Source organism: Notechis scutatus, chromosome 3 (genome assembly GCF_049901735.1).
Source record: "Notechis scutatus isolate UNSWTSFEM ecotype Mainland chromosome 3, rNotScu1.2, whole genome shotgun sequence".
NCBI classification, from domain to species: domain Eukaryota; kingdom Metazoa; phylum Chordata; class Lepidosauria; order Squamata; family Elapidae; genus Notechis; species Notechis scutatus.
In genome coordinates, this window is record NC_142011.1 from 28,914,143 (window position 1) to 28,929,381 (window position 15,239).

Sequence of the window (15,239 nt, forward strand, 5' to 3'; positions counted from 1 at the left end):
CTTTGTCTCCTGCTATGCTTTGAGGAGGAAAATGAAGCCTCAGAAGGTGATTGGCTGGATTTTTTAAAGATAGCTGATACACCCTGCTTTACTACCTCAGCTAACATTGCCTGCATGTTAAATTGGAATTCAGGCTCTCGTTCCACTGCAGGATGAAGTGGGGGTAAAGGTAGCCTCAGGGGCCACTCTGGTTCTATAGGTAGCTGCAGGCAACTGCCCTGTTGCTGGGCAGACAGAAAAGAAACTTCTAATTTCACAGCCTTCAATGGAATCTTGCATTAGATCCTGCTCTTCAGCTCCCCCAGTGGCCACTTCTGGTAAAACTCTCCTGTCAGATTGAAGAGACTTGGCTCCTCTTTGTAATGGTCTCTCCTCATTTTGGCGGGAATCTGTCATGGAGCTAGCTGTTAGGCGCTATTTGTGAGCTCCTTTGGGCCGCTTCTTGTCCCTTAGCCCACAATCTGTCCACTGCTTTATCCCTGCGACACTTGTCCTGCTCAGCTGCCTTGGAGCTCTTTTGAGCCCCTGCAGCTCTATCCCTTGGCTTGGGGCTTGCAAAGCAGGCTGAAATATTTGGGGCTGCAGGGCTGAGCGTGACGGCCTGCGAGCCATCTCCTCCACTGTCCTGTTCACACAGCTAGAGTGTTGGGTGGAATCCACCATCTTAACGGTCTCCGGTGCTCAAGTTTGCTCAGGAATCATTACCCTGTGGCTCTAAGGACGTGGAGAAAACTCCCCTAGACCAGTTACCCTGAAGAAGATCCTGCCGTTAATCATGATCTTTATCTACAGCTGGTCTTCGGCCCTGCTTAAAGCGCTGCCGCTGTAATTGCAGGCTTCTGAGGTGGCCATTTGAAGCCACCAAAAGCCCTTCCAAGCCAAACACGGGGAACGGTGTGGATGTTTAATCTAACACACCTCCGTGAAATACCTCACAATTGGTGCAGATCAGCCCACAGCCAATCCGTTGTTGGATGGTCTGGGCCGAAGCCCTGACCAATCTTTCGTTCCATTTTGACAGCTGCCTAAGTAGTAGGCCGGTCCGGCTGCCCAGGAAATAGCATACAGGATTGTTTTTTGAGTAATTTAGGCCTAATTTTCTATAGATTTGAGATTTTGTAGGAGCAAAAAAAATACACATCGTCCAGCTAACTGACCGATCAATTTCTGGGGCACCCTTAGCAACCGAGGAGTGTCCTCAAAGATCTGACAGACTCAGTCCAATCAGCAAGCAGCGACTGATAACCCAATCCTGGATGCTATCTCCACCCACAATGGAGAACTGAATATACAATTTTGTAATTCAATAAATTAATGAACAAAGGGCTACCAAAAGTTTTCAGATTGAAATTGTGAACCTCATCAGAGATACAATCACAAGAGACTAGATTTGGATTCTAAAATGTCTTAACACACTTTTGGAAAAGTTCATTTTTAAAAAATATTTTATTTTCAAAATGTACATCCAACCTATTTTGCTAAAATCCATGGTTGAAAATAAATGCTTTTTATTAAATTCATCAACACTATATGTCTAACTATAGTGTAAGATTAGCAAGAGACATGTGGAAAATTTGCCATACTTTTATTAATGGCAAGGGCATATTTAGCTATTATGAGGCTGGAGTACTGGCTTGATTGGATCATACTCTTGGGTAAAAAATAATGAAATTTTTAAAAAACTGCATTGACAAAAACAGTCAATCCCCCTTCTTCCTAAATATTCATAAGGTACCACAAAATAAACAGGCTGAAGTACAAGACCTGGCTACCTCCAACAGCTGTATCTTAAACAAATCTATAGAATAAAATAAAGAGTGCCTTCTTTTGTATTCTTAAAGTTGATCCACCTATTGGCTCTGCTGCACGCAAGGGTTTTTTTTTCTCCATGCCTCAATCAAATCTTGTAATATTACAGAAATGGGCAGTTTAAGAAGAGAAGGATCTCCTTGCTGACAACTATGTATATAACAGTTCCTTCCTTCTCAGAAGCAGTCACTTGAATTATACAGTGCAAAGTCTCTAAGATTTATTAGGCTTGTGCTAATCTGTTGTCTAGGTTTTAAGTTACACCTCATTGGATGGCAACCTCTGTAATTTTCAGCCGCATTTCCCCTCCTAGAGAGCATGGAAACCATATGGTTAAGCTTGGATCGAATAACAGAGTAGTGAAATTCCCTCTCCTTGTTTAGTTTGCGGAAATAATCTCCCCGATGATTGACAGAATAGTCAATAGACCTAAGGGATGTTAGTGAACCAGAACTTGCCCGAGAACATTGAGAGGACAATGAAGAAAGTGATCGTGCACTAGAAGAAGTTGAGGTGGACTTTCTAGAAATAGGAGACCCTTCTTTAGAGGAGATTTTTTGATCAGGAATCCTCTGATCAGGTATTTTCTGAGCCAGGGGTACTTCCACATTATCTCTTTTGTCAGTCTGTGTCATAGAAGTTTTAAATACAACTGTTGTCTGAGTGCCCACCATTCTAGATCGAGTAGTGGTCTGGGTGGTGGCTGAAACCACAGAAGTAGTAGTTTGTGTGGCACAGTTTAAGAATGTTGTTGCTCGCTTCTCGTCTAAAGTTTCAGTCTGAGTGGACTGGCTGTTTGTCTCTTTAGGTTTTGTTAGCATTTCAGAACCACTATGCCATTCCTCTTCACCACTAAGATGTGGCCGTTTAGCACTCATCCGCCCCCCTTGGAGCTCTTTCACCTGTTCTATTTCTCTTTCAAGTTTTTTGGGGGAGCTTGAAAGCCTAGCAAACTCAGCTCTCAGAAGATTACCCACAGTGAAATCTTTGCAAGGTGTTAGTTTATTGACGAGATCTTCATGGCAAACACTAGTTCTGCAGCTTTGAGGCAGCTTTGAATTAAGAGGCTTAGATTGTGCATACAGGATTCGGAACTCCAAATCAAAATGTTCCACTATTTGGCCTGAGAGTAGCAATAAATTACTGCTGTTCAGCTTCCCATCAGTCCAAGTGAAGCTAGAAAGATGGAAAGAGAAAATATTATACAATACATTTATAGTATGAATTAAATTAATTCCCTTCCCTTTAAAGTAGACAATTATCCCCATTTTTATCAGATAGATTGAGGCTGAGATACTAATTCATCGAGGACATATAGGAATCCTGGGTCTGAAACAAATTTATTGAGGGAAAGCATTCTACTTATTCCAAACAATACTGTAACATTTAATTGTTCGCAAAGTAATTTTTAGTTATTCATCCAATTTTCACCAATTATATATAATTGGTTAAAAAAATAAGGACTGGCTACATTTAAGAGTATAAGATAAAATTTATATCTTGTACTTTCCTCTCAATATACTTGGGAGTTCTCCAGGGAAGAATAATAAGTTAACTATGTAACGGTGAAACCAAGAATTTTAATCATTGCTGCTTAATAAGTTAAATGACTATTAGCTAATTGTCAGATGGCTATTAGGACAAGCCTACACTAGAAGAAGAATAACAATTTAAGTATGCATTTTAAAGTGCTTAATGATATATTTTGAGCAAGAGATTATAATCTAGGGAAAAATGGGCACAAAGATGTGTTACATATTTATGCCTGCAATAGATTAAGCTGTGAGAATATCACTTGCTCAAAGTCATTTCAGGGGTAAATTTGAATCTCTGCCTTCCCAGTCTTAACTAAATAAATGAACAACCAAACTACACCTATAGTTATAGGACTTGAAGTGTTTATAAACAAGATTCTTTACAAATGAATAGGAAGTTATTTTGGGTTTTTGTAATAAATGCCCTATGAATTTTATTTGAATATATTAAGAAAGTTAAGTCAGCACTGCACTAATAGTGTAGAACTCCAATGCGACTAGAATCCTCTATGGCTGCAAGTATAATAATAAAGAATGAATTCTAGCCCACAGGCTATGTATAAATACAAGCTTATGGCAGTCCAGGCAGACCTTATTAGACCTACTCCAAGTTAATGGCATTATTAACTTGATGAAATCCAGTCTTTCAATAACAACATTTATAAAGGAAAGGAAGCTTGGGTGAAAGTGCATTTTTCTCTTTCTCAAGATCATTTCTTACCAAAAGCATTCCAGTTTAAATATATGTATGCTTGTCTCCAATCTCTCCACATTTCACATTTTAAAAGCAATCTTAGATTCTTAAAAGCTAACGCTTGTTGGACCATCTATAGTAGTATTTTTTTAAAATCTGGTCCTAAAGGTCCCTGGGTATTCTGCAAAACCCTCACAGTGGTCCACAAACTCAAAATTTGTCAGCTTTTGTTGAAAAAAAATATATTAAAGTCCTTTCAAACATGAGAAATGGCAGCAAATACATCAATTTTAATTATTAATATAATAAGGATTGATAAATAAAATCCATTCAAACAAAAGCCTTTTGGGGTTCTTCATATTTTTTAAAAATGGGAAAGCATCCTGACAGAGAGAAACATTTAATACTGGCTTACAGAGAAAAATTAACCCACTGTATTTTATTTGTAATTCAGGTAAATAGAAGATACAACTAGCTGAAATTTGATGGCAACCCAGTTTAAATAAGAAAACTAAAACCCCAAAAGAAATCATACTTCCATTTAAATGTAAAAATGTATATAAAACAAGAATGTTTTGGAAGAAACACAGCCTTGCTTTTCACACAAAATTCCATGTGGAACCGTTAACCATCCATTCTTGGATCTACTAAGAAAGAACTTAGCTTTCCCTGCATGGATACTTTTGTGCAATATTAAATACTGGAGGATTATGGAAAATTATGTCAAATCAACTGGGTTACTCAGGTGAAGAAAGCTTGTCCACTTATTGAGGCCAAGAGACCAAGCTAGTTTTGCCATAATTTAGAACAGATACTTACCTGTAGGAGCCTGTAGTCACTCTTACACCATCAACAAGCATGAACTTCTCATGGACACTCCCAATTATCTTAGCTCCTGATCTTGCATAATATGTGTTTCCAGTAATAGTTCGGACTCTCATTAACTGTTTTCAAAATGACAAAATTTTAGACAAAATTACCAAGGCAATGTGTTTAGCCACCTACATATAAAAAGGGCATAATGGAAATGCAGAAATATAATATACAGTAGTGAAATATGTTTGGGTCATTGTCAAGTCAACATGTTTATCTACTGAGTGCTAATGGGTTCCATGCATTTCTTTGTTCCAAAATTAAAACTGTTCAAAATTAATCTTAATGGTTGTTTTTCTTCTATGTGATTTAAGATTTCTTTCTGCATCAGTTAAAAGGATGGAACTGTGCCTCATCCATTCAATTCCTTTGATATGGCAAAGGGATAAAATGAGCTTGACAGTGCAGAAACAAAGATTTATGACTATACAGCACAATGCTATTCTTATCTTCAACTGCAGATTTTTCCATTAGAGCTTCTGTACACTATCAAACCAGCAAATCAGTATTCTTATTAGTAACAGGCACAGAAACATAGCATTAAAAAATGTCAAGAAAATCTGCTGCAAGGGATAACTACTGGAAAAAATGATAAGAATGGCAGAAATTGAATCAAATCCTTTATTTATTGTTCTAGCTCAACAAAATACAAATACAAAATTAAGAATACAGGAAAAGAAAAACCTAAGTCTGAAACATTTATTGACAAGATAATATCAACTAGCTTCTGCAACCCTTAGCTGTTCCTAAAAATGTGGCAAACCAAATTAAGTCTTCCAGAAGACTAGAATTTTTTTGATCAAAGAGAATTTCTGAAAACCAGGTTTATGAATGCCAGATGCTATAGGCAGTAAATGAGAAATATAACAATATATGAATTACTGATTCAACATCTGAATCTGAGCAATCCCAGACACAATTGCTATATGGGAGACTAATATATTTTGCTATAGTTGTAATAAAAAGTGCTCCAACTGAAATCAATTTTTTTAAAAAAACATATATTACTACAGATATTCTTTGAGTTATGACCATAATGGTACCTGCCCATCACAACCTAATTTTAGACTATTTTTGACACAGTTGTTAAATGAATGCTGTGGTTGTTAAGTTTACTAAGGAGCACAATTTTGCCAAAAACTGTAAGCAAATGCTGGTTTTTAGCAAAATAGTCATAAAACATGGCGATTTAACTGTGGGACACTGCAAATGGCCGTAAATGTAGCTTGGTTGCTGATTACCCAAAGTGCAGTCGTTTGACTGCAAGAGGGCCCAACTGTTGAAAAACCTTAAATTTGCATAAGGACCTCCCTGGAAGGTCCATCAGAACTTCAAACAGTCGCGAATGGCAGGTCGTAAGATGATAACTGTATATGAAATATGCAGATCGTTACAGAAGTAGCCAGGAACTGACTATGGAGAGTCTACAATTGTGCCATAATGGAATGGATAATTTGATTCCTGACATTTTGTAAATCTAAATCCCAAATCCTCAATTTAGTTTTGATTAAAACTTTATCTAGGCTGGGTAAAGATACTGCCATAATATGCTGGATCAGGATAATTTGCCTCCTTAGTGATGAAGAAAACCTATCCAGGACAGTAAAGTGATTTAACCAAAATTTAAGTTGTCAATTTCTCAGGCAGGCCCCAAGAGAAATGCAGTCAAACCCCAGATGAAAAAGTACATTTCATATTGAGAGAGGGAGGTAAAGTATGCCACTCAGAAACAAACTTAGCAGATTCTAAAGTTGGAGCATCTTTATAAACACAAGGTTGTGCAGAACATAACATTTATAAAGTATAAAGCAGAACATTTACTTTATACAATTATATTGCTATAGGAGCATACTGACTTAGCACATTAAAGAAACTTTAATGTGTTAGAAACTTTTTCTGCTCCAATACGAAATTCACTCAATTGGTTTTTCCAGTGAGTGTAGGGTTAGACATGGATGTAGGTACTTGAAGCCTTAACCTGATCAGTTGATCTTTTGTTCATATTCCATTTAATGGGGACTTAAAGTGCATCCTACAGAAAACTAGAACCTTGGTTTTTTTTAATAATGGATCTCAAAGAATTAGCTAAACTAAACTAAAGTAGCTTGGCACCTGTGAAAGACCACTTAGGTTACAGATAAAATGGCTACATTGTCTCTATACAGAACTGAAATGGGACAATGAGGCTAGCAGAAATTATTTACCAGTAAAAAAAAAATTATGCTGGGTTAAGTGGATAAATATACATATATTAAATGTAAATAGAGGAAAAAAAGATAGCAGATAGAGAACCTTAATCCTCTTTAAGATATCAGACGGATATATACTAAACTAATTGTACAAATCTCTGAGATTATATTACTTGTTTATTTTCTACAGTCGTGGATGCATAATTGACACCCTCTATAGTAGAGATTATAAGATAGCTTGTAAAGCTATTTTATCAGTGTAGATAAAATTCTATCTTCTAGAGAAAGTAATTTTGAAAGACAGAATATTCACTATCTCATCCTGGTTTTTAGTATCATTTATGAAACCAAATCAGTTATTAATGACATTACTAAAGATAGTTTATTACTTTCTCCTCTTTTTCAAATCATGTTCAAATAATCTTATCTATGTATATGTAAAGATAAAAATGTCGCATAACATACATTTTCCTGTTCAGGGGAGAATTCCAAGTTTTTGCACATTTCCAAGAAATGGCACAGAAAATTCTGATCCAGAAGTATATACACAGGAACCAGCCTTTTCTTACAAGCTTCCTGAAGGTCACTGAAGATGTCCATATCTGTGAAGGTGTCCATAACCACAGCAATAACCTTGAAGATAAAATCAAATGAATTCCAACATTACAAACATTTTATCAGAGGCTTTAGCACAAAATGGGCGTTGGTATAATTACCTGACAACGCCCTTTCTATCTACGCTGCAAGAGAGTCCAGGATGGGTATGACTCTTCCCTCTGATGTCATAGAGCTGAGTCTGCCACTATATAAAAACCCCTAGCTGGCTCCCCAGCTTTTAGGCGAAGATGCGTGACAAATGTAAGGTGCCTCTGGAAGATAAATTACAACAATTAATTTACCCCCTCCCCCACCAGGACCAGACGCCTAAAGGTGGGGCTGGACTCCCTTGCAGCGTAGATAGAAAGGGCATTCTCAGGTAATTATACCAACGCCCATTCTCATCCACGCTGCGACGAGAGTCCAGGATGGGACATACCAAAGCCTGCATGTCCACAGGAGGGTCACTGTCTGGTGCATTCACTCCGACTGTGAGAAAACCTTCTGTAGTATCCTTCGTCCAAACGACGCCTCAGCGAAAGCAAAGGAATCCAGGCAATAGTGCCATATGAACAGTGAAGGAGACGCACAGCGGTTTCCAACCAGTGGGCCATGGCCCACTGGTGGGTCACGACAAAATTTTGGTGGGTTGCAGAGAAAATTCACCCCCAGAGCACCCCCCCAAAGCAATTAATCCAGGCTGCACAGAAACACAAGGCTGCACCGCCCACATGGCCCGCGGAAACCCTCCCCACCCACTCACTCCTTACCCAGCAAACTTGCCTGCTAAATTGCTATTTTTCCTTTTTCCAACCATCATCTGTTCTGCTGTGCCAGGAGACTTAAATTAGCTAGGAAGCAGGAAATGGTTGAATTTCTTGCTTTCTACCTAGTCTTTAGATCTTCACCTCTGCTTTTAAGCATAGCCGAACCTCCCTTAGGACTGAAGGGTCTATTATTCAGTGCAGACTCACGGCAAGCAAATTTGAGAGACTGACCTAGCCAATGGCAGATAGATAGATCACTGAATGATTCTGTGAGCAACTCAATCTGCCTGCCTGCTTTGCCTGATTTTGGGTAAAAGTTGCTCTTTTTTTAATAAAAAAATCAATATTTACATACATGGTGTATTGTGAATTAATTTTGTGAGTTTGTTTGCTAGAAAATTTTATGAGTTTGCAAGCAAATTTTATGTGACAGACTGAGCTAGACAATGGCAGAAATTGATTTCTGAATGAATCTGTGATTCTACAAGCAACTCAATCTGCCTGCCTGCTTTGCCTGATTTTGGCTAAAAGTTGCTCTTTTTTATTAAAAAAATTCTATATTTATATATGAAAATGCCCAGCCAGTCATATGACGACCAAGCTACACCCACAAATTAGGCCACGCCCACAGAACCAGTTAGTGGTCCCTGGTATTTAAAATTATGAGTTTGGTGGTCCCTGAGGTCCAAAAGGTTGGCAAACCGTTTTAAAATATACCTGTTGTGGTTCGCCGGCAGCAGGTGTGGATGGCTGAGTCTCGGAGAGCGAGGACTCAGGTGAGGGGCCTAGTATGATGCAGGAATGGGGCCAGGACCATCAGGGAGTGGAATGCTTCCTTCGAAGATTGTGGAGGCTGGCAGCAGTGATGAAGAGGTTCCCGAGGAGCCTGTGCCCAGTGCGCGTGCACACAGGGCTGCTCAAAGGAAAGAGGAGCTGCAGCAGCACGGGTAACTTGGGAGTAAGGCTGCAAGGTAATGGCCCCTCCCTCAAGAGATAAAAGCCAGATGAGAAACCGGAGTTCTTTGCAAGAAGCAAATAAGTTTTTGCACTCAAGCCTTGTGGACGTTCGGAATATCTTGGTTGGTGTTTGGAGACTCTTTGTGTTTGAAATCTTTCTTAGTAACTTTATCTAGTATTCTTGCACTACCTTGGCAAGGCTCATTCTTATCAGAGATAATTAATTTGAAAGAGCCTTTTAACTGTGAAGGAACGGAATTCATAAAGAATCATTAAAAGGTTTTTCTGTTACCTCTGTTTCGTGTTTGTTTTCTTGGAACAAGGTTTGGGTCAGAACAATACCCATCTTCTATATTATACCATCTTTTATTGAATAAATATGATGCAGGAATATGTAATGTGGTTTTTGCTTATTTATTAAAGACTCTGCCTCGGTGTCAAATGCCACAACTGAACAGCTTCACATTCTTTGTCACTGATTCTTATTTTACAAGATTGAGGAGTTAGGAAAAGCTCATCAAGCTTCCTACTAGCAAACCTGTAATTGCAACCTGGGAGGAATCATGGTTTTCGTTCTTTGAGCATAACTAATCCTATGCAGCCTGCTAATTAGCTGATTAAGAAACTACCTGGATAGCTAGCATTGAGGGTGGGGAAACCACTGGTTTCTTATCTTCAATAAAGATTTATTCTTACAGTCTAGAGCAGCCTTTCCCAATCTGCATAAGCAGAAGTATATAAAGTTGTATAGCAATGGCCATACTGACAATTGAATTCTGAGATAAAAATCTTAGATAATGAAGACCAATCCAGAAAATATGCAATGATTGTAATATCTTTTTTTTCATGTCTGTTGAAAATATTACATGTTCCTGCAATTAATCTTACATGTTGGACTTGTATAATTACTTTCATCATGGCCACTAGAAGCTACTGTAACAAAGTCGGCTATCTTTCAACATTTTCTCCACTCCTTTCCTTCAAGGCAGAAATTGAGCCAAGTACCAGCTTGCTGCTGGTGTTGTTGGGAATGTCAGTGCTGTACTTAAGATTTAAAATTGTTAAAAACAAATCTACAAGCTACATATGACTTCTCCTTTTTAGAGCACTAAACATAAATGGGTCAAATACTGGAATAACAAATTATTAGAACTTGGCACTATAGGAATGTCAAGTATTCCTGGATGCTGGAAGTAAACACTAATTGCCTGATATTTTTACAATCTTACATGAGAAAAAAAGAGTTGTCACAAGAAGAATGCTTTTCAAGTCTCTGGATTATCAAATAACTTTTGTATATTAATAATTATGACACATTTATAAACACCATTCCAAAACATCACTATGACTTTATCAGTGATATAGAAGAGTGGTGGCATTCAAAAACTTTTACCAACAGTTTGGTGGGTGTGGCTTGGTGGGCGCGCTTTGCATGCATGCGCACATCAAACATGCACTTTGCACAGACGCAGAGGCAATTGCACAGGTGCAGAGGCATTCCAACTCACCTCCTGCAATCCTGCACTCTCCTGGTCACTTCAGCAGCTGCCACGTGGCACCTTCTGTGCCACGCAAAGCAGTTGCGCTTCAAATTCAAAGGATAAAGGTGAGTATGGGAGCCCGGGTGGATGGGTGGGCCTAACAGCAGAGTAGTGGAGAGAACCGGTTCGGTCTCCGCTGCTCATCGCTGCTATTGGCTCAGCAGAACCGGGCCGAATCGGTAGCATACCACCACTTATATAGACCACCACTGATATAGAAGAATAAGCTATTTACTAAATTCTCATTCTTATGCAGAGATTTGTGTGTTCTTCAAGAAAAGTGATATCTGGCTCTCGCACTTTATGTCTTTCTTCCCCAGGATTTTTTGTTTTTGTTTAACCAGATGTTTGGCAAACAGAAATTTTAAAAGTAATCTTCTAACATGACAAAACAATCCAGATTACCTGTCTAAACATCTCATCATGTAAATCAAGTGGCTGTTTCTTGGTGTTACCTGTACAGCAGCTCAAGGGTTTTTCCTTTCCTTCCTTCACATTCCTTTTTTGTAAAATGGGCGTTGGTAAATTCTCCCTCGAGCCGCTCGGAGCATCCAGAGACTGGGATGTGCTTCTGAGTCCTCTTCTTGCAGGCTGAGCTTTAGATGAGGAAACGCTCCGCCCCCTCACGTGGTATCGCGCAGCGTCTCCCCAGTCTTTTGCTCAGCCTCGAAGAGTCAGGCTGTGTTTTCAGAGAGCTCCTTGGCTGATCATACTTTTCTTGCCTATTTCTTGCCTATTCCAACTTCGTCTTCATAAGGTTTGCCTTTCCTTCCTCCTCCTGCGCAAAGGGTCTGGACTTAAGGGAAAAATTCCCCGTCCTTGGGGGCAAAGCTGCGGGCTCGCAGCGCGATAGTGCGACCCCCCCACCCTTATCAGATCGCTCGCTGCCTCCGCGTTGCCTTGTGGCACGCGTTTTCTTTACAGCTGGATTCCCCCCCACCTTAAACACCGATCGGGAGGGTCATCGCCCCTAGGGCCCTAGGCGCTGAGCTGACCAGCAAAGCCCTCCCTTCCGTCCCGAAGGCGTCCCGACGGTTCAGCTTGCGGCCGCCATTTTGGCTCCGCATCGTGGTCGGGCGCCATTTTGAAATTCTTAGCTGCGGTGAATTGGAGCCCCAGGCCTTGGGTCAAAGCTTAGCTGCCCATTTCTTCCACCTGGCTCGCTCTTTTATTACTTGTTGGCCTCCCGCAGCCCGCTTTTTCGGGCGAAGTTGCAGCCCCCTCCGGTTTTATTTTTCTTGTCTGGAGGCCTGCTGCCAGAGGCTCTTTCTTACCATAGGCCTCAGGTGTTTATTTGACTGATTGGTCTGTACTGAGATATACGAAGTTCTCACTGTTACGGATACTTAAAAAAAAAAAAAAAAAAGAAATCTATATATATATATATATATACTTAATACAAATACAAAAGGAATATATTAAAAAATAATAATAATAATAATAATAATAATAATAATAATAATAATAATAATAATAATAATAATAATAATAATAATTTTTTTGTTTTGTACAATAATATTTTTTCGTAAATATATACGGATAACCTGTATATACATTTGGTACAAAAGCATAATAAAGATAAAAAAGCTATCAAAAGGAAAAGGAAGAATTACAAATTAGAGTATCTATTTTTCTGTACATACTATATTTCTTAGATACCTTACTGTTATCTCTGTACACAAAAAATTCCAAAAGGGGGAGAGGGCCAGCTTCACCTTCACCCGGCCTCATCCAGGCCTGATCTGGGCGAGCCAACCGCCTTTGCTAGTATTTGTATCTAACATGGCAGACGACAATCCTTCTAAACGTCCTTCTTTGAAGGCTAAGGCAAAGTCCCACTACTTGCGCAGGCAGGACAAGGAACCTAAGGGCTCTAGACAGGACAAAGAACCTTCCAAGGCCGCCAACGTGACGCCTTAAGGCGCCACAAAGCGTTGGAAAAAGAGTTTGACCGGCGTTCAAGGGAGTCCCGCTCGGAGCCGTCAATACCTCCTCCTCCAAACCCTTCTACCTCTGCTCAATCTCTCCCCTCAGACCCCTCTTCCCTACCTAGGCGCAGTTCGCTTCAGGGTCTTCCGACCCCGGACCTCCGACCAGACGGACCCCCGAAGCCACCTTTACACCCACAGCCGCGGGTCTGCGCCACGATGAACCCTCTACCTCCGAGGTTCCTCCTCACATCAGGGCTTGGATGGAATCAGCCATCCGCCAGGGCATAGCAGAGGGACTACAACACATGACCAGATCAGGCTTCTCTCCGCGAGCCTCCGAGCACGACTCGATATCAATCAGATCCCTTCCACAACCGGTCCCCCCAGTTGATCAGGTACTCTCTCAGAGGGACAGCCCTCCTCCGATTGGGGCCCAGGTGGAGGAGGAAGGGGACTTTGGGGACTTCAGGGAAGAGGAAGAGGATTCCCGGATGGGATCCTCCCGCTACAGTGAACCCCTCTTAGAGGCTGACATCATGGAGGGGGGAGATGTCGGAGGACGAGGACCCTTCCCCCGACCAACCCTCCTTTGGGGGGGCTGTTCAAACCGCATATGTTCAAGTCCCTCCTCCTTAAGGCCAAGAATGTCTCTGGCCTTCTTCCCCAGTCCACTGCAGAAACCCCCCCTATCCCAGAGGGCCCGGAAGACTCCATTTTCACCCAACCAGTGGTGGAAGCTGAGGTCATCCCATCCCCTCCCATCTTCGTAGATCTGGTAGCGAAGCAACTTACCTCCTCAGGGACCCCTCCCACTCCCTCTAGCCAAGACAAGAGATTCTTTAATCTCGATTCGGCTCTGTCTAACCTTCTGAATATTCCGGAGGTCGATGACCCCATTGTGGGTCTAGCCTCCTCCTCTACCCCTAGTGAGGCCCTAGAGGCCTTGAAACCTGAGGACAGGCGGGCGGAGCAGGCGCTACGCAGGGCTCACCTATCTGACGCCTGGGCCATTAAATCAGCTACGGCCGCCTCTTTTTCACGAGGTCCTCTATCCGCTGGCTACGCCAGCTCAAGGACCACATCCCTGCTTCCAATCTCAGAGCTCACCAGGATATAGCGGTTAGTGGCTGCAGCCGAGTTCTCGGCTGACGCCACTTACCAGTCGGTAAAATTTTCTTCCAGGGCCATCTCGTCGCACGTCACGGCTAGACGCATGCTATGGCTCAAACACTGGCAGGCGGACGTAAAGAATAAGGTCAAGCTGGCCACCGCTCCCATTACGGGAGATAAACTGTTTGGCCCAGCTTTGGAACCACTGCTGGTCGAGGGCCGCAGTAAGAGAAAGTATCTGCCCTCCCTTTTTCGAAGATCGGAGGCCAGGGGCTCTCAGCCCTTTCGGAGGAGCTTTCCACGCCCCTTCTACCAACCCCCCTTCCCGCCCAGATACCCCAGACCCCCTTCCTTCCGATCCCAGGACCGCACGGACCCGGGCGACAGACCCAGACGCGGTGGCGGCTACAAGAGACCCTTTCGGGGATCGGGAGGAAGGCCCTACCGCAGAAGGTAGAGCCCCTTCCTCCCCCCCCATTGGCGGCCGCCTCAGCCACTTCGCCGCCCAATGGGACCTATCCACATCCGATGCATGGGTTAGGGACACAATCAGGTTTGGCCTCGCCCTGGAGTTCAGGTCCGCTCCCCCTGATTGTTTCTTCCCATCCCCCTCCTCAAGGGATCCCTCCAAACGTGCACTAATGGATGCTGCCATCCATCATCTTCTTGACATCCAGGCCATTCAACCTGTCCCTCCGGATCAGAGAGGAAAGGGGTTTTACTCCCATCTCTTTGTGGTGCCCAAACACTCTGGGGGTTGGAGAGCCATCCTGGACTTGAAACGGCTCAACCGTTACCTTATCCAGCGTAGATTCAAAATGCACACTTTGCAATCAATTCTTTTAGGCACCAGGCGGGAGACTGGTTATCTTCCATAGATCTTTCGGAGGCATACCTCCATATTCCAATCAGGCCTTCCCATTACAAATTCCTCAGGTTCTGTCACAATAGCCTTCATTATCAATACGTGGCCCTTCCCTTTGGACTGGCCTCGCCCCCGGACCTTCACCAAGGTCCTGGCGGCCCTGGCGGCTCATCTCAGGAGCGTTCCCGTCCGCCTCCACTGCTACTTGGACGATATCCTTATTCTATCCCCGTCCAAATCCCAGGCAGTCAGGGATACCAGGGTCACCCTCCCTCCTTACAGGCACACGGGTTTCTAGTCAATTGGCAAAAGAGCCAACTTACCCCTTCCACCCGAATCAACCACTTGGGTGCCATAATTGATTCGGTTTC

The 15,239-nt window shown here is 42.0% G+C and overlaps 1 protein-coding gene across 1 annotated transcript in view; it reads right to left on the bottom strand.

Annotated features, from left to right (window-relative positions):
• Nucleotides 1-1,427: 1,427 nt before the first annotated feature.
• SACK1D (scaffolding CK1 anchoring protein D) overlaps nucleotides 1,428-15,239 on the bottom strand; it is a 37,682-nt gene continuing 23,870 nt past the window's right edge. Inside the window, exons 2-4 of the mRNA XM_026665067.2 lie at nucleotides 7,566-7,733; nucleotides 4,858-4,982; nucleotides 1,428-2,985 (exon numbers count right to left, since the gene is read on the bottom strand). Of these exons, the coding sequence (XP_026520852.1) occupies nucleotides 1,986-2,985; nucleotides 4,858-4,982; nucleotides 7,566-7,733 (1,293 nt within the window). The 3' untranslated portion in view covers nucleotides 1,428-1,985. The remainder of the gene's footprint in view (nucleotides 2,986-4,857; nucleotides 4,983-7,565; nucleotides 7,734-15,239) is intronic.